At 43.3% G+C, this 25904-nt stretch overlaps 1 protein-coding gene across 5 annotated transcripts in view; it reads left to right on the top strand.

Annotated features, from left to right (window-relative positions):
- AMOT (angiomotin) overlaps positions 1-25904 on the top strand; it is an 83185-nt gene that overhangs the window by 20847 nt on the left and 36434 nt on the right. For 2 of the 5 annotated variants that reach the window (XM_073361154.1, XM_073361158.1), the window contains exons 2-4: positions 14382-14543; positions 16139-17039; positions 24037-24499. In XM_073361154.1, coding sequence (XP_073217255.1) covers positions 16186-17039; positions 24037-24499 — 1317 coding nt within the window. In that variant the 5' untranslated portion in view covers positions 14382-14543; positions 16139-16185. Of the gene's footprint in view, positions 1-206; positions 640-14381; positions 14544-16138; positions 17040-24036; positions 24500-25904 lie in introns of those variants that run through there. The other 3 variants (XM_073361156.1, XM_073361157.1, XM_073361159.1) reach the window with 3 other exon arrangements.

The raw sequence follows: 25904 nt of genomic DNA on the forward strand, positions 1-25904 counted from the left end.
GATCAGTAACTTTCCTCCGAGGCCGGAATGCAGTGGTTGGATGGCCGCTTTTCCCTCCCTGGGCAGAGGGGGACCGGAGTTTCCTGTGCAGTTCTGGGCTTGACAAGCAGAATTTGTACTTAGCAAATTGCACTGGGACGGAGGAAACTTTTGAAGTTCTGTTCTCCTTTTTGCCATTCTTAAATAAGCCACATTCTTTCTTCCAGGGAAACCAGGCACGTCTGATCGGTCTGCAGTTGGATTTTTTATACGTCGATCCTGATTACTTGTATTAAAAAAAGTCGAGCCATAAATTCGGCCCACAGAATCCCCCCCCCCCCAGCAAACTATTATTTTTGCAATTAAAGAAGTTCTACCCTCCTCCCGCCTGCTTTATCGACACTGAGAATGAAGGAAGGATCTGCAGTGAAAGCTCCCTGAAGTGCAACATCTCTGTCTCTGCCTGTGAAGCCAGCCTGTGGAATCGTGTACTGCAGCCACCTTTCCTCCTGAATCCAGTGTTTCGCCCTTTACTCCCTGGGGTAAAAAGAGCACAAAGTGAAAATTCTGTTGGCAGCAAGGCGTCCTTTGCGTAGCTGACCCAAAGAGCTACAAGAGAAAAAAGAGAAGAAAATCCTTTTATCTCCAGCTCAAAAGTAGGTAAGAGAAGGAAGTGTTTACGGCACAGTGGAGCCCGCATTATTTGGGATAGCATAAACCTAGGCGTTAGATTTGCTCTCCTCTCTTCTGGTTGGTTTCAGAGGAACAGCCGTGTTAGTCTGTATTCGCAAAAAGAACAGGAGTACTTGTGGCACCTTAGAGACTAACCAATTTATTTGAGCATGAGCTTTCGTGAGCTACATTTGTCCATCACTGTGGTGTCTGAGACCCTGGGGTCATTATTTGACCCGTCACCTCCTGCAAATATTTAAGCCTAGCCTTGCAAAATTGTCATTAAAAGTGCAGCAATGACATTTTGCTTGCCCTGGGTGACTGGGCAAGTAGAATTTTGCAAGGCTGGCTTAAGTGAGGTTGCTCGCTGCTCTCGTTCAAGGCAGCGGTGTTTCTCGTTTTCTTCCACTGCTGTGGCAAAGTCTGAATCTACATTTCAAGATTTTTTGCTTTTCCGATTTTACAGAGAAATACCCAGGGCTCTGTGTGTGTGTGTGTAATCTTGGCTTCCATACCGTATCAAGATTTCTTCCTGCTACTTTGAAGCTCTAGTTATGTATGAAGTGTTTAATTAAAGTGTTTTATTCTCTATTGTGCTTATCAAATATAAAAATGTCGGTCACCAATACACAGAGTGCGTGTGTACGAATGTATAACCATGTATTATTTAGTGAGCATGGTTGGTGAACTTGGCGCTGTACTGAACCTATGGGTAGTTGGGAGCTGTGCCTCTAGGAAGTTTCATTCTAAGATGAACAGTTCTGTATGGTCATGCGCAGAGAATGACCAGATGAAGGCCCAGTCTCCTAGCAGGGCAACACACCTTTTGTGGCAGGCTGTTTTCTTTAGTGAGTTAGTGTTAATTCGCAAAAAGAAAAGGAGTACTTGTGGCACCTTAGAGACTAAGTTTTCTGCAGTTTCCACGGTATGCATCCGATGAAGTGAGCTGTAGCTCACGAAAGCTTATGCTCAAATAAATTGGTTAGTCTCTAAGGTGCCCCAAGTCCTCCTTTTCTTTTTGCGAATACAGACTAACACGGCTGTTACTCTGAAACCTGTTAATTCACAGCGCACATATTGTGGTTTGTCTGTGAGAACGTTTCACATGCTTTTAATTTTTCTTCTCCCTCTCCACTACACCCACCTTTGCTTCTTCCAAAACTCTGTGTCATGTCCACAGAAGCCTCTGTGAGATTCTACCCGGACTATACCGGAGTGCTCTTATCCATGGAGGCTTCTTGTTCCATGTTGAAATGTGAAGTGTCTCCATAAGACAGGTCTGGCTGCTTCTGAGGCATTCCCTGTCTCAGTGCCAGGTTCTTCCCCACTGTGTGGGTTTTCCCTGAGGATAACGCAGGAAATTCCAAGTTTTGGCTTGCAACATTTCCTTCACTATGTCCTTTTCTTTCTGGAGGGGTGGGGTGTGGAAGGGGAGTGGGAAAAGCCTCCTATTCTACCACCGTAGAAGGGGCAATTGTCAGTGTCCTCTAAATCGGTGGATCTCCTAAGATCTGCAGAGGCCTTGTGTCTCTGCTTAGCTACCCTGTGACAATGTACCTTCACATTAGCTGACCCGGCTTTTCAAGGAAGCAGCATCGATGCCTGACTGGAAATTCAGTTACAGATCTGTGGGGTGCAGAGGGAAGCACACTGCAGAGTGTGACTGCTGCTGTTCTCCACTTCTGCCACCTCATATTTATTCTGGTGATCAAGGCTCCCTACCCCTAAGCTCTGAGTCAGGTCCCAGGAAGCATGCTATAGAGCAGGGGCTGCTTCCTCATTTCCAAAGTAGGAAGTGACATTGTTGGCTCTTTCTGCTCGTGGAAATGGAGCAAAGAATATTGCCCTTTGCCAGCCTGGCAGTCTAGTGACTGTGAATTGAATCTGTGGTCCACATGTAGTGTAGAATGTGATATCTGAGCCACCAGACCATACTCTTACTTTTGATTTGAATGTATAAAATCTCACTAGAATATAGTATACTTAAAAGGGCAGCTGATTTGGAAGTACTTAAGGTCAGAGGATCACATTCCATAAGTTACTAGTCTGGAAAGGCTATAGCATGAATGTTTGATCCATATGGAAAGAGTTGGTAAGTACTTTTATCTCTACCCCACCACCTTCCAAAGATACTATATAGTGAAAGTGCCTTTGGAGAATTGTCTTTTTACAACTTCTTTATGCTGAAGTGGGTTATATGGCAATACTTCTATGGTATTTTATTGGTGAATTTCCATGGAGTTCCCATGGTGGTATATATGCCATCCACATTAATATTCAAGGGCACTAATGTTTTTAAATGCAAAATGACTTGCGATGCACAAGCACTTAATGTTGGCTTTAACAATTTATGCACTCATTGCCACCTGGTAGGGATCTTTCCAGAATAAAGAAGATTTATGATTGTAAATGAAGGCTTGAATTATGTACTTTCAGATGTACCCTGACTAACGCAAGCCATTTGCTTTGTAAAAGAATATTAAGACTGAGTGGGAGTACAGAGAATTAAATGTTTTTCCTCCTCCCCATCCCCCACGTTCCATATAAACGGACTGACCATTTTCATTTCGTATTTAATAGTAGGGCTGCAGTGTTTCACTGCCAAGCATTCCTTACCATGCTGGTGAAATTGATGATTTTTGGATTGCAAATGTTCTCATCCCATTTTTTTCTCCCTGTGAAGCCAGTCTAGAAATAATGAGTTTCTTAATGGGTCGCTGTGCTCTGTGTTTGTACAGTGCCTAGCACAAAATAAATAATAAAGTAGAACTTTCACATTTCACAACATAATCATAAATATATAAAACTTCTACTCCTCAATAAGGCTTCCATTTTTTTTTTTAACATTGGGAAATATTTGACATTGATTCAGGGCACTGATATCTTAAAAAATAGTGATGCTGCTTTATTCCCGATAATCAACTGAAGTTGACGGTCCAATGGCTTTTGTCCGCTAATTTAAAAATATTGTTTAGCTGTGAGTGTACCTACCTGTTGATACCTTTTTAGGGCATGCTGCTGGCTCTCAATTCTTTATTCTGTTACGTTGATGGCTTTTAAAGGCGTCCTTGATTTTACCCCAGTGAAAGTACAACTGTTCCTCAGTGTTAAGATTTTGCATTAGAATTTGGTTTAAATCAAAAAGCCTGAGTCTGAACACTCATGAACATAGAGATTTTGGATCTGGAGCAGAATGCTGTTTGGCTTTGGGCCATGCGTAAATTTATAAAGGAAAAGCACATCCTTGTTCTTGGCATAAGGTTCTAGGCTTGTTTAAAAATAAGCAGGAGACCCTCTTTTGACACCCTCACCGCACCCGAACTTTAATAGTACATCCTGTTTTCATGGACTTTTGGTACTAATGGTAGATATTCATTGATTGGGGAAGTCTCTTGGAAGATTTTCTAAGGGTAGTAGTTTTACAGAGTGTTTCTCTTATTGTGGATGGGAGTGGAATGTTCTCTGTTGCTAGTGTTTGCTGCTAGGTATGCCCCTTCCATGGAGACCAAGTGTTTGTAATATTGTAAGAACAGCCATGCTTAGTGACTGGCAATAAGGTAGAAGGCTCGCCCTCTCCGTATAGCCAGTTGGAATATAATGAGGATCTGACTCTCTTGGCTGTTCAGATAAGTGTTCCAAATTGCCCATTGCTGTAGGTATGAAGTGCCATTAAGCAGTAGAGGATTTTCCAAAACAATTCAATCCATTGTGCAGGGTTGCTGGAACAACTTGTATAGTGGGGAAGCTGAGAGCCATTGAACCAAACTGTAAACCCTGTATGTAATGGAAACCTCTTCAAGACAGGGGGTGCAGCAGCACCCCTAGTTCCAGCATCTATGCCATTGTGTTAAATCTGGGCCACGATGCTTCTGCAAATTGGCAAGTTTCGTGTTACCAAGAATTTTGTGTGTCTTATTTGGTCCAATTTGTGGTTATTTTCTCAGGTGGACTTTCATCTGTCTCTCTTACTTGCTTTCCCCGTTATAGGGCATTATCACTTTTGGGGTTGAGCTTCTCCATAAGGTGCTGAATTCCCCTCTTCCCCTTCCCCCGCCAGTATTCATTTAATCAGCTGAAAACTGTCTTTAGATCAGTGATACTCAGATTGAGCCTGGGGAGCTGCAAGTGGCTCTTTAATGTGTCTCCTGTGGCTCTTTGCAGCACATGATATTAAAACATTGTGATTTAATTATTAACCAATCAGGATGCTTTTACTTTGTTATTGACCAATTGTAGTTGATAAAATAATAATACTGGTCAGTCATTTTGCTGTGAGAATAATTTATCTAGTAAATGAAACAATGAATTCACACTACTGTGGCTCTTTTGGGTAATGTTGATTGCTAATTTGGCTCCTGAACCACTGAGGTCTGAGCATCACTGCTTTAGATCAGGGATTTTCAAACTTCATTGCACCACGACCCACTTCTGAGAAGAAAAATTACTACGTGACCCCAGGAGGGGGAACAGAAGCCTGAGCCCGCCCAAGCCCCGCTGCCCTGAGAGGTGGGGCCGAAGCTGAAGCCCAAGGCTTCAGCTTTGGCCCCGGGCGGTGGGACTTGGGCTTCAGCCCTAGGTCTCAGCACATCTAAGCCAGCCTTGGTGATCCCATTAAAATGGGGTCACGACCCACTTTGGGGTCATGACCCACAGTTTGAGAACTGCTGCTTTAGATCATTGTCTTTTGTGAGAGAGGAGGCAAATGGCTTTCTTATGAATCCAGATTGGCGGCATGATTCACTAATTTGTTAAATTCCTATTCAGAGTAAAAGAGAGAGCATCCCAAAGCTGCTTTGGAATGCAGTGCCAGCCAGCTACATAGAGTGAATCTATTGCAGGCCCGGTGCCGCGGAGATAGTTTCAGTTCTTGTAAAAATATTTGGTTCATGCTTCAAGTATCTCTAGACTGGATTTACCACTTAGATTGACAGTTTGTCTGTACGAAAATGTTGCAGTTAAGTGTATCAGAAGACACCATAAAACTGTAATATTTCTGTAATATTGCATGTAACTCAGCCTTGCAAAACTGTCATGAAACTTTTAACAGCTCAGGCAAAGATCTCCCAACCCCCGCCCATGGGATGACAGGAAACAATAAAGCAAAAGAATCAAAGACCAATTAAAGTTTAAGTCTGCAGTATAATATTTACTTTTCTTGTTTGTTAAACCCCTCCAAGCAAGTGGAGTTTTGCAAAGCTGTTGTAATTTTTCTTTACTTAGACACCCAGCTGTATTTTCTAAATAATAACTTATTAAATCTTACCTGTGTAAATGTGTTGTGTATATTGATGGCCACTGAAGTGTGAACCAAACAGTTGGCTTAAGTGAGAGATCAGAGAATGAAGAATGAATGAGTGGCTCTGATCTGGTAGAGTTAATGACTGATATATTTTAAAAATAAAAAATAAATAAGCAAACAACTCTTTCCCTGAGCAGTGGAGAAATATAGACTGCCTTGAAGCTTGTTTCTAAAATCTGGTATTAAATGTGGTGTTTGCTGTGATGGTTTTAAGTGGGCAAGGCCTGGTGCTGGAGCCTTGCACAGTGATGTAGTGCAGGAAGTCAATGCTAGTTAGCCACCTGTAATAAAATCTAACATGTCATGTTGTGGTGAGCAAGTCATGTATTGCCAGTTTGGTGATGAAAACATAAGTGCCCTCTCCGTGTTTACAACAGCCAGATCTTCACGTGTTTTCCTTAATGGTCCAAAGAGTTCTTCTGCATTCGCTGTCCTGCAGAGGATGCTCAGCTATAAGCAGGGCCATTCAGATCTCTGTAGCCTTTTTTTTTTTTTTTTTTAACTTCTAGTTCCCAGGATGACTCTTGTCTAATTTATCTCTGAGTAGCAAACTTCTGGTTAAAAAACAGAAGAAGCTGTTTAATACTGTCTGAGATTCTGAATCATTTATGACATATGCATATAAGCTTAAATCACAATTCTATTTTAGAACAAAATATGTGAAAATCATGGGGAGCTTGGATTATTTTTTGGTTGTTTTCCGTGCAGCCACTGTTAATGCATATAATACACCAATAATGGTTAGAACATAAAACTAGGACGTTGCTTATACTAGACAAGTACACTGATTTAACTAAATTGATTTAAAAATCTATCTAGTCAAACTGGTGCAAGCCCTTTAATATGAAGACACTTAAATCAGTTTAACTCTTGCTTTAAATTGTGTTGGTAAACTATGGACCTTAAATAAATGGATGTAAAACAGGTGTATTTGATTTAATAGTCCCTTCATCAGTATTTGCACTGTTTATACTGAATTTATTTTAATAACCAATTCTAATTAAACTGGTACAAGTTTTGTGTGTAAACAAGGTCTCTGATTTTCTGTGTCCTTGAGCAAAGTCACCTAGGCCAGATCTGTGTTTAAAAGGTTTGTTGATATAACTATACTGGCAAAACCACCTAGTGTAGATGCAGCCTATACCAACAAACAAATCCTTTTGCTAGCATTGCTTATACCAGTTCCCTGAGCAAAATAAGTATAACAAAAGCAAGTTTTTGCTGGTATCCTCTCTAGGGCTTTTGCCAGCATAGCTATATATTGTTGAAAAAAAAATCACTCCCCTAACTGGCATAGCTATACTGGAAAAATATTTAAGTGTAGATCAGCCCTAACCACTCAGCACTGCAGTTTACCCATCTGTAAAATGGGTACAATAATATTCCCTTTTCCTGGGGTTTTGAGACTTAATATTCATAAAGTACTTAAAAATACAAATCACACATCATTATGATGAAAGAATAATGCATATCAGTTTTAAACTGCTCTGACTTTTTAAACATTGATTAAACAGGATCTTGAGCCAGCTTTCCATTAATTTAAAAAAAAAAAAAAAAAAAAAAGCTTTGCAGTTCACCTCATACCACTGGTAGCACATAACAGGCCTCTCTGTGACCTTGGTTTGTCTCAGTACTACCACAACCGAGCCTGGTTATAGTCCCTCAGGAGGAGGATTGGGTCATAGTTTCTCAGAAGGAGGTATTTATAATCTGTGAGGCTCATGAATAATTAAAAAGTTATCAATATTTAGCCATTGGATAGAAAAATATGTATTTACTTGGCTTCTTTCTGCAAATAAAAACCTGAAAAAATGAAGGGCCAGATTCTGATACCCACACTCTGCCAGTAGCTATTTCACTTCAGTATGACTGTTTGTGGAACAAAGTGCCTCTCAGCATGAAAAGGGCTTTTAGAATCTGGCCCTAAACAAGGCTAGAGCTGTGATATATGGGCAAAATCCAGGAAATTAATTCTTTGCTAACATCAGGCCATGGTTAAGTTTTTTTTCCCTTATCCGCTGCAAGTTTTTATTAATATTAGAGATCTGCATTAACTGAATTATTTTGGCATGTCTTAACTGACATATCAGGAAAAACTACCTAAGAATAACATGCAACATAAATCTCTGGCTAGGTAATGCATTTCTATGGTCACTTTGTCTTATGCTATGGGAATTAATTCAGCTTTTTAAAATGTAGAAGTTGATTCCAACCTTTTTATCTAATGCACAGCTTAACATTTTGATCCTATTTATAGGGACAAATGAACCACCCTAAACATTTTTCTCAGTCTTGATAATGCAGATGAAACTGGTTTGTGTGTTTTGAAGATTTTATTTTAACCTCACATGGTTTTCATTATCTGAGAATGCAAAAGAGAGGCCTGGACTAAATCACCAAAGGAATGGAGAAACCACACAATGAAATGAAAATGCGGCCGACGCATACTTGGGATATTTGTGGGATGGGGCTGCTGAGGACAGAAGCCCATTGCTGCCTGAGTACTGGCAGCAGTAAGGAGTCAAGTGTCTGTAAAAACAAAACTAAATGTTGAATTCAAAAGGCTGTTTGGGTTTGACAATTCACAAGGCTGCTCTAAAAAACTCAAGAGTTGTTGAAGTCAATGAAGTTCAGCAAGAATGAATTTGGCCTAATATATATTGATAAAATTCACCAATGACCTTAATGCGATGTAAGGCCTGGTCTGTATTAGAAAACTTGCACTTTCTAGTGTAACTAAGTCTATTCAAAACTGATCTAGTTATATCATGCAAACATCTATGGTCGAATCCTGGTCCTATGCAAGTCAACAGTAAAATTCCCATTGACTTCAGTGGAGTCAGGATTTCACCCTAGATGTGCAGGAATTACTATGTCTTTTGCTAAACAATAGTCTCCTCTGGAGTACATTGCAACAGCTGTGTAAGAGCACACCCCAAAGTCAGTAGATCTTGCAATTTGACCAAGATATCAGGAATAATGCCCCTTACCCATTTGATCAACACTGTTGAGTTTGGGTTTCCAGTACTGCTGGAGAACCTTTAAATCCCTTAACACCTCTTTTTACTGAAATATTTAAAAACAAGCCCAGGAAACATTTCCATTTATACTGGATTTTGTAAAGCATTTCCTGCTTCGTTTTTACAATAAAAAACTAAATTATATTGGGCTAAAATTACTTGATAAGGTCCTTGTAAAGAAATGGATACTTTCTTTATGATGGAAGAACAGGAATTGGGAGTAGAGGTCTTTTCACCTCTCCTTCAGGCTCCTGAGGAGCCTCGTACCCTCACTGATGATATGACTCAACTGTTATTAGGTCAGTGCAAGTAAGGTTTTCACTCAGTGCTTTCTGTTCAGGCTTGCCAAGCTTTACTTTATTTCCTTCTGACCTGCTTCCAATATGGTGAGCAGGTTGGGAGGGTATTTAGCCACTGTACGATTCTTGTCAACATGGTACTTGAGAGTTGTATCAGTCGCTAGAACTATGATAGATCTACCTAGATTCCTGAGCCCCTTGCTGCAGTAGAATGCCTGATGATCTAATGCTAAAAGCATGTGTCTAATTTGCATGGTTCCAAGTGGCACTACTTCTTGGTTTTAGCTAAAAGGAGGAAGTTTTCCTCTTTTGTGTGATGACTCTGTCCCTTTGGTATGAAGATGTGTAATGCTGGCGCGATACATGCACCTGCTGGTTGCCGCACCTGCAAGATCACCTGAGACACCGTCAGCAAACACAAGCAACTGAGAAAGGAATAATTGAATCTAAGCTAGGGAAGCACATGTTAGGCAACAAATTTGCTTTGGTGGCGTTTACCTGTGGGCTCTATACTTTGAAATTTAATTGGGAACAGTTGTGCTCTGTTCAGAAGCAGATGGTAAAATATTATCGGAACTCTGGGGACTTGTGCGTCCATGCCTCTGGGGTTTTGGGTATTGGAGCCAGAGGGCATGCATACCTCTAAAACCTTTATTCTCAAGGGCAATCCTTCCATATATTCTCCCCTCTCCTCCTTAGAAAGGGTTGGAGTACAGTTAAGAATGCTTAGTTATAACCTGCATCAGGAGCGCTGGAACCTTGGTAGAAGTGGGAGGAGGGGGACACCAGGCCCCGCCTCTGTGGCCCCGCCTTCTCCATTGTCCCATTTCCTGCTGCTCCTCTTCCCCCTGAGGCCCTGCCCCTTGGCCAGGCTGAAAAAAGTTGGAGCCGGGTGGTGGTAAACTCGGGGACCCTCCAACTATCGTGGGCCAGGGGCCTGAGAGCAGCCCCTAGCCCTTTTCCCTGCTACCTGGACCCAAGGTGTGCCGCCCAGGACAGGTGGAGGGTCCAGGGCTCCCCACAGCATCCCTGGTTCCCTGGCCTGGCCAGGAGGTGGGGCCTTGCGGGTAAGAGGAACAGGGGTGGGGCCAATGAGAGGGGCCCGCACCGGAAGGAGGCTGGCGCTGCAGGCAGGGACCTGATCAGCTCCTCCATCATGAAGCACAGCAGTCCCTGCTTGCCCTGCTTTGTGCCTGCCCAAGGCTTGCAGTTTGCGGGGGGGGAACATGGCCCCCTACCACCAAACTATGCCCATGTTAAAAAGTGGGGGGGCCATGGCCCCTCCATTCTGGCACCCTGACCTGCATCATTCATTAAATGGCTCGATGTCCTCACCCTCATGAACCCAACATTTCCAGCCACTTCAAAGGGTGTGTTTGTGTGTGCACACGTGGGCAGTAACTGCATTTCCAGGTGGCCTGAAGGTTGTAAGGGCTACTCGTGTGAATAAACAATTGCAGGATTGGGCCCCTGTTTAAGCTGTATGGAAAGGGGAAGCTTGTTTTCTCCGTTACAGATCACTCAGAATGTGAGCTAGTCTCTGCTTTTACCCAGTCCTGTCTAAGGTATCTGTTATGCTTCATGGCCCCTCTTTATCTAAGCACTTCTAGAGATACCTTTTAATTTCTGACACAGTCCAAGACCGTCACCTTCACACTAAGCATCTCCTCACCATTCTCCTGGAACCGACAAGGGCAAGCAAAGACCTCTGATGCCACAGAACTTTTCAGCTGCCTATTAAAGTGTGTTTGACAGAGAGCCAAACTGTATCTGCTCCTGCCAGCCTGGGGGAGGGTCTGGATCATATCTACATTTCTAAAGAAATAGACCATAGCACCATCCAGCAAAGCCATTAGGCTATTTGGGAATGCTGTTATTCTCCACTTTGAAGTGGCTGGAAGTGTGGAGCTTGTGAGTCCATAAAGCCATTGGACTATATTTTATTTGTATGGATGGTACAGGATTGAGTATTAAAACTGAATGTGCTTAACTGTACTTCAGCCCTTCTGAGGAGGACATGGAGGAGGTGAACCTGTTTTTATCCCACCTGATGTGTTCGCTAATTAGCTTCTTGGCTAAGCAGTAATTCAGGGCAAGTGTGTACAGGTTGCATTCACAGGGAATCTTACATTCCACTTACTTTCGCAAGCAGAAAAGAGATGCGTCCTTTCACTTGTGTTCTTACTGCTGCAGTCACTCCACGCAGGGTAATACGTAGCTATATCATTGTAGTCATTCATCAATAGTGGTGAGTATTTCATTTGTCAGTTTATTTTCATAATGCAGCCTGTGGAATTCACCTCAGTTGGCCCCTTGCAGCAGAACTGTACTCTAGAACGGAATCTTTCTTTGTAAAAAGTGTTTCTAGCCTTTATGGTTGGGAAGAAAACGACTTTGCAGGCTATCTGAAACAGTAAGCGTGAGTGGCCCCATTCATCTTAATGGTTAAGCCTGAAAACTAAAGTTGACCATTTAAATGGCAGCATGAACTAGTTCACTGCCAATCATTTTGGCATAGGTATCATATAATGTGATTATGCCCAAACTCCAGCCTCCCATGCCTTTCCAGGTGCCAAAGCCTCTGGCTTCCCCTTGACAACTTGCAATGCACTTCTGTGTTTTCAGTGCAGAAATCTTTGGCACATGGAAAACTGAAAATATTGTGGGAGCATAAATAGAATTTAGTATCCAGATAAATAACACATAAGCTGCAGTACTGATTGTACTGATCATTTTCATGTTTAATTACATAAAAACCTCCATTTAAGTGGCTCTGCTATAGAATTTCCAGCATTCCGCACAAGAGCGCTGCAGAATACAAGGATCTTCCCACACAAGCAATTTGCCCAAGGCCCTCTTTGTGAGTGATAATTAAATAAGGTGTAGCTAATAAAGTTGGATCAGCAATAACATTGCTAACACCTGGAGTTTCAAGAAAGCAGGATCTATTGGCTAGAGCATTCCCATAGTATAACTGGATTCGCCTCTTGTCCCAGTTTTCCAGGGATGGTTCCTAATTTGGGCCCGAAGTACAGGTGGATTATTTAGTGTTCCTTAATCACAGCTGGAATTTTTTTTTGAAGTGGGATGTGGTCTTTTTTGTTCTATTGGATCAATGCAAGAAGTTAGTGCTGTGTTGAGGTAAAAGAGTGTGTGTGAAATAACTGCGGAGATACTTAGCACTTCTTTACTCTTTCCGGAATATTAGAGGGCGTTAGACACACACAGAGATTGAATTGCTTTGTTGAGAAATCTTTTAAATTGAGAAGCAGGATTTATGGAATTCTCCCTCAAATGACTTTGCATTTTAACAGGAAGATACAATCCACATTTGCCCACTTGACACCAAAGAAGTACTGTAGTTGGGTGGAAAGACAACATCATATTACATGATAAAAGCCTTTTTGTGTTCTCATAAAAAAGGTTGCTTTGGGCAACTTTGTAAAAAGTGAGTTAAGGATGATATTGGTATGAGTGGGACTAAGGATCCTTGAACTTAAGTTGGGTAATACTGGGAAAAGAGGCTGGAAGTTGCTCTAGCTATCTGCTATCTTAAAGCCTGGGTTTAAAGGATCTCTTGCTGCATATTTTTGGCAGCTGTTTTCAATATATCCCTCTCAAGTTAAGTCACTTGTTAAGAATTTGACATTAGGTGTTAGTTCTTAGCCACCATCTTGCATGTAATACACCACACAAAACAAGCTTGTTCCATAGTTAGATATTGTTCATATGTATTGAAATTGCTGATGATACCTTAAGTAGTTAACTTACAGACCTGAGATCATTTCTTTGGGTGTGGATGTGTGCTGTAATAAGACTGAGACAGAAGCATTCATGTCTGCATTCCTTCACTGCATCTGTTGACTTTATTTTTTGAAACATTCCAGGAAATCATGTTAAATTATATACCTCAATGACTAATTGTTTTTTTTGCTTGCTTTATTTTGTTTTGTTATAATTGTCTGTTCCTAAAATACGTAAGTGCTGTGTATACTAGTATGTGCCACTTCCTTTGCATGATTCACTCCCTCTTCAGAGATCCTAGTTTATTAGTCGATTTAACATCTCTATTTGAGAGTGTCAAGAACACACCTAGGAATTTATGTTCAATTTCATTTATATATATATAATATATATATAGGGGGAGTTTTATATCGATATAAATGTAGAAGTTTGATCTGATTTTTGTCTCCCTCTAGTTTCAAAGATATTAAAATATTATTTTAAATTGCTGCAGTGCTTTTCATCCTAAAGGGCAAAGGATGATGCTAAAGAACAGGATTTTGGAAGTAGATCTGGGCTCCGCCATATACTTCTGCTAGACCAGTGGTTCTCAAAGCCGGTCTGCCGCTTGTTCAGGGAAAACCCCTGGTGCGCCAGACGGGTTTGTTTACCTGCCGCGTCCGCAGGTTCAGCTGATCGTGGCTCCCACTGGCTGCGGTTCGCCGCTCCAGGCCAGTGGGGACTGCGGGAAGGGCGGCCAACACGTCCCTTGACCCACACCACTTCCCGCAGCCGCCATTGGCCTGGAGTGGCGAACCGCAGCCAGTTGCGGCAGGTAAACAAACCGGTCTCGTGCGCCAGGGGCTTTCCCTGAACAAGCAGTGGACCAGCTTTGAGAACCACTGTGCTAGACCAGTAGCAACTGTTCCTCACTTTTCCCATCTAAAAATTGGGATAATTCTTACGTGCCTCACAGGGATGTTATGATGCGTAATTCATTAATGTTTGTAAAGTGCTTTGTGATCTTCTGATGGAAGGTACTATATTTATTATTGAAGTGTGTATACAGTACCATTGAAAGGCAGCCATCAGGGCATCTTCAGCAGTTTAAAGAATTGGGGAGTTTTTATCACTGTTTCTTTTGAAGGCACAAATAGGACAGAACATGATTTAGCTACAGTTGTTCTCAAGGAAGAAAACTCTAATGATTAAGAAGTGTCTGGAGTTAGATGTTGGGCAGTAGGATTTGTTCATCTCATAGGGTCTGAAATCTTTAGGTTCAGGAAAAGTGGGTAGTAGGTGAAGGGTTGGGGAGCATGAAATATTGACCAAGTTTTGTAACTCCTGATGTCCTCCAAACTGCTGGTTAAAATGTTCTTTCTCTTTCAGAATTTTTTGGGGAGTGAAGAGAGCATCAAGTGATCCGAATTACTGCAGGGACTGAAACCATTTGTGAGTGGAGATTTTGGACTTGCAGGCGGAAGGTCAGGTGTCCCCTCATGTAGCAGAACTGCTCCTCCTGACTGGGGAAGTCAAAGTGACGGAAATAAGGTACATGCCATAGTAGATATGATTTCAAAGAAGTGAAAATCCAGTGCATGTGTCAGTATCTGAATTCTCAGACTGTTGAAAAGGCTTTATGGAATAGGGTGTGTTCTAATTTTCTCTCTAGTAGACTCTGGAGAAGAGTCTTCTCTCTTGACAATACATCATCGTAAGCAGTAGTTTGTGGCTGATATATCTACACTGTAAGCTGGCATGACAGAGCCGAGGAGGTTGGATGGACATGTAGTTAAGACACATAATGAAGAATACTTCAGAAGAGTCAGGAGACCTGGATTCTAGCCCTGGCTTTGCCACAGACTGTCACTAAAAAAGCAAGCTACTTTTGCTCACACTTTCAAAAATGACCCTGGATTTGGGGTGCATCAATTCTTGCATGCCCAATAAGGGACATGTTGGGACTGGTTTTCAGAAGTGCTGAGTACTTGCAACTCTAATGGGAGATGCAGTGTCTTAGTCCCGTCTGACCACTTTGGCTCCCTGACCATCGAGCCCTTACTTAGGGCATGTCTACGCTTACTGGAGGATTGATGCTGCGGCGATTGATGCATCAGTGGTCTTCAGACCTGCTAAATCGACAGCCGATTGCTCTCCCATCAACTCCTGTACTCCACCTGATCGAGAAGAGTAAGGGGAGTCGACGGGAGAGCGTCTCCTGTCGACGTCGCGTAGTGTGGACCCCGCGGTAAGTAGATCTAAGCTATGTGAATTTGAGTTACGCTATTCATGTAACTCAAATTGCATGGCTTAGATCGACTTTTCTCTTTAGTATAGACAGAGTCTTAGTATGTACTCGACATTGATCTATGAGTTTCTTAAATGATGATCACAATGTTTTTCCTTTCAAACTCGGAGTCAATCTGATGATTCCTCCCCGTCCTCCTCCTCCTCCTCCAGTGCCCTCACCACCCCTTCCCCCATAGTTGTGTGGTTGTAACTGATGTCATTTAGACGTCTAACTACTTTAATATGCCTGTGTGTCAGGAAGTTAGATGTCTAAATGACATCACTTAAACCAATATATAGTAGTGGGTGCAAAAGCGAGACTGGACTTTAAAAATCTGCCCTCAAACCTACAGCTACTCTAAAAAAATAACCATCTAGTCAGGCGTTCATTAGTTTACTTTAAATGACCCAAGTGATGGGGATTCTCATTTTTCACTCTGAGCATATAACTTATTTAGTGTATTTCTTGTTTTCTTCTTAAATTGAACAGATTACGTGCTGAGTTCCCTATTCTCTTCTTGGTCCTTGTTTACATGGCAAAAATGGAAACTGCAATTCAGCACTGTCAGGAATGGGTGTACAGTGTAGCTCAGTCATTTTACCACCATGTTGTGAATTATAGGTCTCCTTTTTGCCAATGCTTCCTGTTTGGGGCATTCCGTCCATAGCCCTGCCACCTGCAGTCAGTGGAGTCTTCACCGCCTTATTAGGCAGGTCCTTCCAGTGTCTGACGGTCTTAATGACCCTCATTGTTATGAAAATCCTTTTAATCTAACTTATATTTTTCTTCAATTTCAAGCCATTGCTCCTAAACAGTGAGCCAATGAAGAGTTGCTTACCACGTTTCCTCTCCGTAGGTCAAGGGCAGCTTTTGCATTCCACCCCAGAGGCACCACAGTTTGAGATGAGGAATTCAGAAGAGCAAACAGCTACGACAGTTTTACAGCGTCTGCTGCAGGAGCAGCTCCGATACGGAAACCCAAATGACAACCGCAACCTCCTTGCCTTACATCAACAAGCCACAGGAAATGCACCCCCTTTCAACAGCAATGGGAGTCCAGGGTCTCAGAACGAAGGGCTGAGCACCCAGGACCATCAGCTTGTGACTCATGCTGCCCGCCAAGAGCCCCAGGGCCAGGAGATTCAAGTGGACAATAGCATCATGGAGAAGCAGCTCTCTCCAAGACTTCAGAACAGTGAAGACCTCCCAACGTACGAAGAAGCCAAAGTCCAGTCACAGTATTTCAGAGGCCAGCCGCATGCTAGCGTTGGGGCAGCGTTTTATGTGACGGGGGTAACCAATCAAAAGATGAGGACTGAAGGGCGGCCTACGGTTCAGCGAATGAACCCTGGGAAAGTCCATCAGGATGAAGGACTTAAGGACCTCAAGCAAGGACACGTTCGCTCTCTTAGTGAGAGACTGATGCAGCTGTCGTTGGCCACCAGTGGTGTCAAGGCCCATGCGCCCGTCACGAGTGCTCCGCTTTCCCCCCAGCAGCCAAATGACCTGTACAAAAACTCCGGTTCCAATGATTTCTATAAAAACTCAGTGCCCACGCCTCCCCAGCCGAATATGAAAGCAATAGAGCACCGGGGCCCTCCGCCAGAGTACCCTTACAAAAACATGTCCACCCCACCCATGAACTGCAAACCTCAGGACCCTGGACATTTCTATGGTGATCATCGCATGAGCCAGCAGAGTAGATCCGATGGGCCTATGATGAGGTATCAGCATCCTCCTGAGTATGGGTCAATCAGGTAAGGAGCTCCTTAACTGCTTAGTCACCTTCCCAACTCGGTGGGTTTTATCTTTGTAAGAAGCAAAGAAGGGGCAAAACTTAGCCTCCCAATGCAGGTTGGGTTTGAACGAAGATCCCATCTCTGTTGTGTTAGGCTATAGCTATAGTATGGTAGGACTGTTGCCCAGATGTTAGGGGCCAAATTCCTTGCTGTAGTGGCCTAACGCTTTTGATCTTGTAGTTTGATCTTGTAGCATAGATGGGTCCACATTGAGTTTTATCCAGGTTCCTGAGCCATGCAACCGCTCTGCTAAAAAGCCAAAGCTGTAGCATGATTCACTGTTGAAACATGCAGTCTCTTGCTGCAAGGTTAAGCCATGCTTTAACTGGATCTGCCAGGACAATAGTTTATTAGGGTATAAACCACACCTAAATGTTTTTATATGAGCTCACTTAGGAAAGGGGAAAGTGCATCATCCCAGACTTGTTTGTTTAGCAGCCATTATTTTTTTCCCTGAATTAATTGAGATCCTGACCTGTTCTAATTTGCTCTGGTTCAGGAGCTGGATCTGATCTGGGGTAAATACTGATATCCTGGGTGGGTGAAGCAGTTCAAGTTTATTAAACTGCAGTGCAACCTGGCTCTAAGCTCCCTTTTCTTTCGTCCTACCCAACTTTAAGACCCAGCCCAGGGTGGATCAGATTTCTCTCTTAGACCAAGTGGAAACCCACTTCAAATGTTTCAAGCTAGTGGACATCAGTGTAATAATTTCTGCCTTGTTTTGTGGCTGGACAATGCTCTAAAGCAGCAACACGAGGTCAGTGAAGTATTACAAAAGTAGGCAGGAGAGGCTGTGTGTATTTGTGTCTAAAGAGTGGGGTGGGAGGAAGAGAAGAGCCAGTGCTTTTGGAATAGATTCAGAGCTCTGGAGAATCTGAATCTAGGTGGATCCTTTCCAGCCCTACTGGAAGCTATTTTCAGGCTTCATTCGCCATTGTTCATGATCTGAAATGCTTTCTGCAGCAAACAGGCCTGGTGAGAAGGCCCTTTGATCTGTCGACATAAATAATAAATAAGCCAGGAAAGGAGGAGGGTTTTTTGGTTTTGTTTGTTTTTTCCCAGTGGGACTAATGACTGTAGAAGTTGGTTGCAAATGGTTCACAAAATCCATAGGCAAGGCCACAAATTGCTATGCAAGCTGAAAAGGGCAAGAGACTCTTAACGATTATCCCTCAGTGGGAATATTCTTCATATCAGAGACTTAGCCTATTTTCTGTGTACAGAGAGAGGCATTTGAAACCACACCAACAGCTTACTTTTCTGTACTGGCTGGATCTTGGCCAATGGAAGGAGATTCAGCTGGCAAGTTTTCAGGTGTTGGGAAGCAACTTAAATTTGTCTTCAAAGCACTGTGAGTCCAGGAGGTTACTTTTTAACCTGCATAACTGCACAGGGCAGAGGTTTCCTTTGGAAGCAACTGCTGAAATGGTGGAACAATTAGAAGACTAAACTGTTAGCTCCTAATCCATAAATTACAGAGCAGCATAGCAAAACCCACCCCCCTCCCTCTTTAAATATACTGTCATTAAAACAATAAACCTTCCATGCTGCTAAAGGTGCAGCTGGACAATGGACTGGGCATTTTAAAAGTCCACAACTTTTAAAAGGGGGGACACTTTCTGAGAGTCAGGGAAGGGCAATGAATGGCTTTGCAGCCTTGTCTGGAACGCTGAAAATCTTCGAAATTCTCATGCTGAAAATCTTCAAAATTCTCTCTTGTGCATGCACTGGGGCTGTTTATATTTGAAAACCCAAACGAATCCTGATAAATAATTTTTTTTAAGTGCACAGAAAGGAAACAAAGACCTTTCTTTCTGCTCTTGAAACCACACCCACTTTCCCCCCCTCATTGTTTAGTGGAATTTGAGGGTGACCGAACAATGCAGTTAAACGAAAACTGGTTGAGCAAGATAAACACTAGGGAACTCACAGCATTCTCATGATTCACCCTTTTGAGTCTGGGAAAAGAATGGTTGGTGTGGTAAGTTTAACCCACCAGGTTAACTGCAAACTGTCTGCCTCACCTGCTTCTGGGTGGTGTTAGTTTGGGAACATATATATGTTCATAATGACGTTGGATTCATGGAAATATCAGGCCAGCCAGGGATTCAGGCTGACGCATCCATGTTATTACTTGGCACTTTTAGAAATTTTAAAAATAATTGAATATGGGTAAGATGAATGTGAAGCTTCAGAGGCCTGATTCTCTCCCTAGTAGTTGCCTGTTGCACTTCAGTGATCATGATGAATAATTCAAGTTCCAGCCCCATTTTGGACCTGATCCATCAGCTCTTGTGTGGGGGACTACTTCTGTTGCCCGCAGTGGGACTGTACTTGTGAACGAGTGCTGCAGAATTAGGCCCATAATTAGTATTTTTTCGGCATACTGTTTTCCCCTCTGCAGCCTGAGCTGTGTCCAAGTAGATGATGATCAGGTATGAACAGGAAGCAAAACAAAAATACTTCAGTTAGATTTCAGCTGTCTGTCTGATCATGTGAAGGCTGCTCACTTTGGTGGTTAATGTTTCCAAGTTTGGGACGGGAGGGCTGTGGAAGAAAGGGGAAGTGTAACTGCTTGAGCATGAAGGAGAGGAAGGGGAGAAGGAGAGTTTTTAATGAGTCAGGTACCTTCTCTGGTCTCTTTATTTCCCCCTGGAGACTTTGTGTGTGATGTGATGTGTGCAGTGCATGCAACATTCAGGGCTTCTAATGCAGGAATCTACATTGTTTTGCTTGATGTTCTTATTACCATGTAGTATTTTCCGACGTCTCTGCCCTCACAGCTAAAATACCTACTTTCTTTTGTAGTGGGCAAAACCACAAATCCAAGTACGTAATCTGCACCGCTCCATGTTGTATGCTGCATGGAGATGCACCAGGGAGTGGAAAGCAGGAATTCTCTCAAGATGCAGTCTTGAAAGTGAAGAGGCCCCTTAGGAGTTGGTCTTCCCAATTTGGGAAACACTCAATAAAATTATTGCTCTAATTTCTTCTGCAGTTGGTATTTCTGATGTCCCCATCCAGTATAGCTTGTCGCTCAGTTGTACACTGGAGTAAATTTAATAAATAATATATATATTTATTTTACATAAATTGTGAGTTTTTTCTTGAGTGTTTGGATAATGTCTAGCACCTAGTGAGCAGAACTAAAAATAAAAAATATATATTTTTAAGCTATGCATAAAACGCCAAGTTATGGTTAGCCATTGTCTTTCACAGAGTTAAGTATTTGTTGGGTTGATTAATAACTTGCCAGTCCCGTGTACTCAAAAATAACGAGTTGGGCCTCAAACATAATGAGATTGACTTAAAAATCCAGAAGTCTAATACAAACAAATAAACAAAACGTTTTGGGTTCACTTTATTTGTCTTCTGGTTTCTGAGCCTCTATGGTTCACACATGTCATGTTCTCAATCTTTTCTCTATAACTTTGCGGGTTAGAAATGTGCTATATTAAAATAAGGTGACAGTTGTAATTCTCTCATCATCGGAGGAACCCAGGAGCTGGGGCTTTGAGAAAACCACCAGATACCACAAGAGAAAATTGCAGGATTTAACAACACTGAGTAACCGTTTGAACTTGTATTTTGAGCTTTGCAATTGAGGATTTCAGGGTGTTTTTAAAAGGTGGTGGCATTACCCCCATTTTACAAATGGGGAAAGTAAAGGCACTTAGAATTTGTGGCTTGCCCAAGATCAGACATCTAGCTAGTGTCAGAACTGGTACTAGCACTAAAGAGTCCTGGTTCTCAGGTCAGTGCTGGAACCAACAAGCCCAGACTAATTTTAGAAGGTGAGATGCTGCAAAGGTGAGCTCTGCGACCCTCGGCTGGTTGGCAATCTTGGAAATGTATTCTGTTTAGCAGTAGCTCAGCTGCAACTTTCTATACTTACTTTTTTTTCCACTCATGTTTTTTTTTTTTTTAATTATTACTGTTATCAGGATCACATGCACAAAAATGGTAATCTCCCTTCAATACTTACCTGCTCCTTCTGCTCACCTGCAGTCGGGTGAAGAGAAGGAGAGAATAATACTCTTCCCAAACTTTACTCTGCACTCGCCATTGCAGAGTAACAAAATACTTCCACTAAAATGATCTGTATTGAAGTAGTAAATAATGTTAACATTTTAATGATCCTTCGTAGGCTTACAATGTTTGTTAACAAACCATTTAGATTAATGGAGGCATTTGACCTGTGTTGGTTAGTGCTTCAGGCTGTCTGCTGCATACTCGGACAGAGAGTACGACGTCAGTTCATGTCTGGAAGGTTTTCTTGGAAACATAAGGGTTGGCAACTTATTGAAAATGTAAATTCATACAGAAACTGATTGGACCACTGTCGGTCAACATAGTGCTGTGTTTGACATCATGGTCAGGTTTTTATGGAAATGATTGACATCACGCAGAGGATTATGATGTCACTTGGGAATAAACTCCAGGAGCCACTGAATTCTGAAGAAGCAAAAGTCTAACATTTCATGTAACTTTCCTTGATGATTTAATAAAATATCTCAAGATTAGGTTCATCTGCAGAATTTTCTCTAATTGGGATATTTTTTCAGAGGTTTCTGTGAGGCATTTGTGGCCATTTAAGGTGGAATGTTAGGGGCCAGGTTCTCTTTTAGGTTTTTTGGTTAGACGAAAGGGTTGGGTGTCATAAAGACTCAGGATTCCCCTCCTGGTTGAAGCATTGACCTTGAGCAAGTCTCTTGACCTTTTTGCCTCAGTCTCCACTATTGGTTTAAAAAAAAAAAGGTATAAAGCAGTAACCTCCCAGTAGAGAAATAACCAGATGTTACATCTGAGCTGAACATTGCTGAGGAAATTAATTGCACATCTTCTCTTTCTTCCCCCAATCCCTGAAAACCACATGCTGCATCTGATCTTTCCTAGGGAAATGCATTAATTGAAATAATGTTGCTACCAAACAGTAAGTAACACAGTCATTAGAGGGTAGTAATGATATGGGCAATAACCAGACCAGTACTTAGTTTTTCTGAAGTGACAGTGAGTTGCCTCTCTGGCTGCGTTTGTTAGCCTTCTAGGGAATGTGAGAGCCAAAGAGGGATTTCTAACCTATGTTCCTAGTAATAAGAGACAACAGATGTAACTTGTTCTATGTAAACAGGAGTGGCTTTGACCAGAAGAAGTCCAGTTAAAAGTAACAATCACATGCTGGATACAGTGGCATGTATTTATGTTAAATAAGGCACAGGACGTGTAACCCCGAGGTAGTATATCCCATGCAGAAGCTCAGAATATATGACCTCTAAAATATCTTGCTAACAAGATGTGATTAATGCAGATGTTTCCTCTTTGGATGTGTATGAAAAGTTGATGCATGAGCTTTGTACAGTACAGGAAGGCCGATTCTAAGCACTCAAACATCCTCTGACAAATATTTCATGTAACCCTTTAGCTACTAATCCCCCTAAGCACTTGCAATCATTAATTAATGTTTCGCTGGATGGAATGGAAGGATGTACCTGGGGAATTCTGCAGCGCAGCAGGTGTATTCCACCTAACGTCCCTGATATGGTCAACAGAGTAGCCCAGTAGGTGGATGTACTTGGTATGTTCAGCAGTGCAGAGCAGCACAATAGGTGTCATTCCTCCTGGCCATACCTGATGCAGGGTTGCGAGTGCATTCCACCTGCAAGCTTGAACAGCAGCCAAAGGGTTAAGAAGTTACAGCAGAAGAACAGGAATGTTTTACAGAATGGGAAATACCAAACTTGTCCCGTACCAGGGTAACTTTTAGGAAGGGACTGGACACTGTTTAGAAAACTAGACTGTTAAATAAAAAGTGTCCTCAGAACTTCACCAAATTGAACTGTTTTTAAAGGAGGTGGGCATATGTGCATGGGAAATTTATGGTGGGATGGGGAGAGAGGGATCTTCAAGTTTCCTCATCTCTTACTCCTTCCCACAACAGTATGAGAGTTTTTCCTCCAGGGCTGGCCGTGGCTCCCCATGCAGGCTGACAGTGCTGTTCCACACATCAACCAGAGGGAGTCTCTGGAGCAAAGAGCTCTGGCACTCCTTCCCCTGAGGCTGAGCAGTCTATTAGATATGTGAAGTGCTCAAGTGACAGCTGCCATCTTGACCAACACACCAGGATGTGAGCTGGGGACCTCCACAGCTGCATGCATGAGCTGCTACAGCTTGAGTTAAAGTTGTTTAGACAGATCTATAACAGACTCTCATCCTTTGCATATTGGGTACAAAGGTGATCTGTAAAATACCTGTTGTGTTGGGACTGAGGAAGCTTCTGGACCCAAATTCTGATCCCAACTGTCAGGCTGGTTATCACCTCCTTTTAACTCTCTCCGCTGGCTGTGCTGTGGCTCATTAGTGGGTATTTCAGTGTACTTGAGCCAACAGCAGCTGGCACAGTAATAAACAAGACCATAGCCTGTTCCTTTTAAATCTGTATCCTGAATTGCAGAAAGATTTTCTTGGCTGGCAGGACCTTTGCAACGGAGCCTATGCAGTTCAGTACAGGACTGGCTCAACTGTCCTTAGTTTAATATATTATCCATGTAAAGTGAGGAAAAGTAAACACACGCAAAATAGTTCTCCTTTCAACAGTTCAGATTTGATTTTTAATAAATATATTGCCAGTGTATTCTGAATTACAATAGTGCTATTCTGGAGTGGTTGACAGAGTGGATCTCAAGGTAGTTTCTTATGCCATCTCTGTACAAACGTACTCATGAGCTTAGGACAGTTGTTACGTTTGGGATTTTTTCCACACAGCTGCTTAGTGGTTTTGAAGCGCTTCTTTACATGATTTTTCATACTTAACGTATTTGCATTAAAGTCTTGTGCGCGGAACATCCTACCGGTAGCAGCTGTTACATGTACTTGCATTCGGCACCTTGCCATACAGCTTGGTTGATGTGTGATGCTCTGCAGAACTTCAGCTGAATTTGCTCTTATTGTTTTACAGGCAAAACCCTGACCTACACCTGCAGTTACAGCAGAGACCCCCTCACCATCACAGCCCAACTTCCTCCTTAACGTCCTTGGGATCTTTGACCTTACTGCAGTCTCCACCACCATCCAGATTGTCTCCTTCCCAGCATCAGCAACCTCTGACTCCAAATCAGGGAGACCCATGCTTTCTACCGCGGACCCAGCAGCTGTTCCTGTCAAACCAGGTCCATCAGGGAGATTTCTACCGGCTATGCCAGCCTGGTTTAGGCCAGCAGCAGCCGCAGCAGCAACAAGGAGATTCCTACACATTAATGCCAAGGGCTCAGCAGATACCTTCTCCTTATCAACAGATACAAGTAGATCCTTTTGCCATTGTTTCCAGGGCCCAGCAGATGGTGGAGATCCTGTCAGAGGAGAACCGATCCTTACGGCAGGAGTTGGATGGGTGCTATGAGAAAGTGGCAAGGTTACAGAAGGTGGGTGTTGAATGGAACTGACCTTCTCCTTTATCTAATATTCTCTGTAGTTAAAATGACAACAAAACAAATGTGGGCTGGACAGTTCAGGGCATGGGTGGCTTGTGACGCTTCCCCTTGGAGGCTAGCTCTCCCTCCTGCCTCTTCCACTTACGGCCCCGCCCCCTCCCCCACTCACTGGTCCCTCCTCTCCTTCCCCCCTCTCTGCTCGTGCCCCCCGCATCCCTCCTCCTGCCAGAGCTCCACAATTCCCTCCCCGTCCCAATTCCCCCGCATTTCCCCATCCTACATGCAGCTCACCCATTGCCCCTGCCCCCCATTCCATCCTGCTCCCTGCATCTCCCTCCACCCGCATCCTGCCCCTTCACACATCCCTGTTTCCCCTTCAATCCCCTCTTGCCCACGTCCTCGAACAGCCGCTATGCGGGTTGTCCCTGCAAGAGATACACCGGGCTGCCCTGCTTCAGAGCACACCGAGTGCAATATAAGCCCCGTCAACGGAGAAGGCTCAGGAATACCACTTCGAAAAGCAGCAGCAACTTCTCATTTAGATTCAGAGCAAGAGGGTTTGGTGGAGGAAATTAAAGGCTCCTCAGGAAAACTCTGATACCTAGGAGTAATCTCTTCAATTAGAATCTCCTCCTTCCCCTAACCCAATAAAGCCATTCTCCTAATAGACATGGGGGGTGTTGGGTGGGGTGGTAAAACTGTGAGAAAGGAACATTATTGGTTTCTTGTTTTAAATGGCACAGGAAGGGTAATTGTGCACAAATGCTGCACTTCGCTGTCCAAGCCGTTAGTGCACTGATCTCCTAGCAAGTAATGAGTAACACTCAGATGACAGGGAGGCGGGCAGGCATGTAGAAGAATGCACTGACTGTGCAGAGGAGTGGCATGCATGTCAGCAGATATAGCTGAGGCTGCGAGGCGAGGGGCATGCAAGTAAGCCCATGTGCGCGCAGAAGGAGCAAGGAGCACAGCGCTCCCTTGCAGCTGCACGCTCTCCCTTCTCTGTCCCCCCACATGTCACTGTCCCAGCCCTCAGCACACTGCAGGCTGGCTTCACGCACCCTGCCAAGAATGGGAGCTGGCGGCAGCTTTCCTGGCCACAGCCCAGCTGGTAGCAGCCTGGGGCCATACCCTCCCCCCTGCAGCCAGGGTAGAACCAGGAGGCACCATGTGAGGGGGAATGGAAAGGTCTCTTTTACCTTCCATCCAAGCAGTGCCCTCCCTGTGAGCAGGGGCTGGGTCAAAGGAAGGGGTGCCCTAGCTAGGCTGAGGTCTCTGCACTGGGAGAGGCTCCTGGGGAGCAGCAGGAATGTTACTCCTCAAGATTCACCTTTCCCAGCTGCAGTCAGGGGTCCCCAGCAGCAGAGCCCCAGGGCTCAGGGACCTTGCAAGGGGC

This window comes from Lepidochelys kempii, chromosome 9 (genome assembly GCF_965140265.1).
Source record: "Lepidochelys kempii isolate rLepKem1 chromosome 9, rLepKem1.hap2, whole genome shotgun sequence".
NCBI classification, from domain to species: Eukaryota; Metazoa; Chordata; order Testudines; family Cheloniidae; genus Lepidochelys; species Lepidochelys kempii.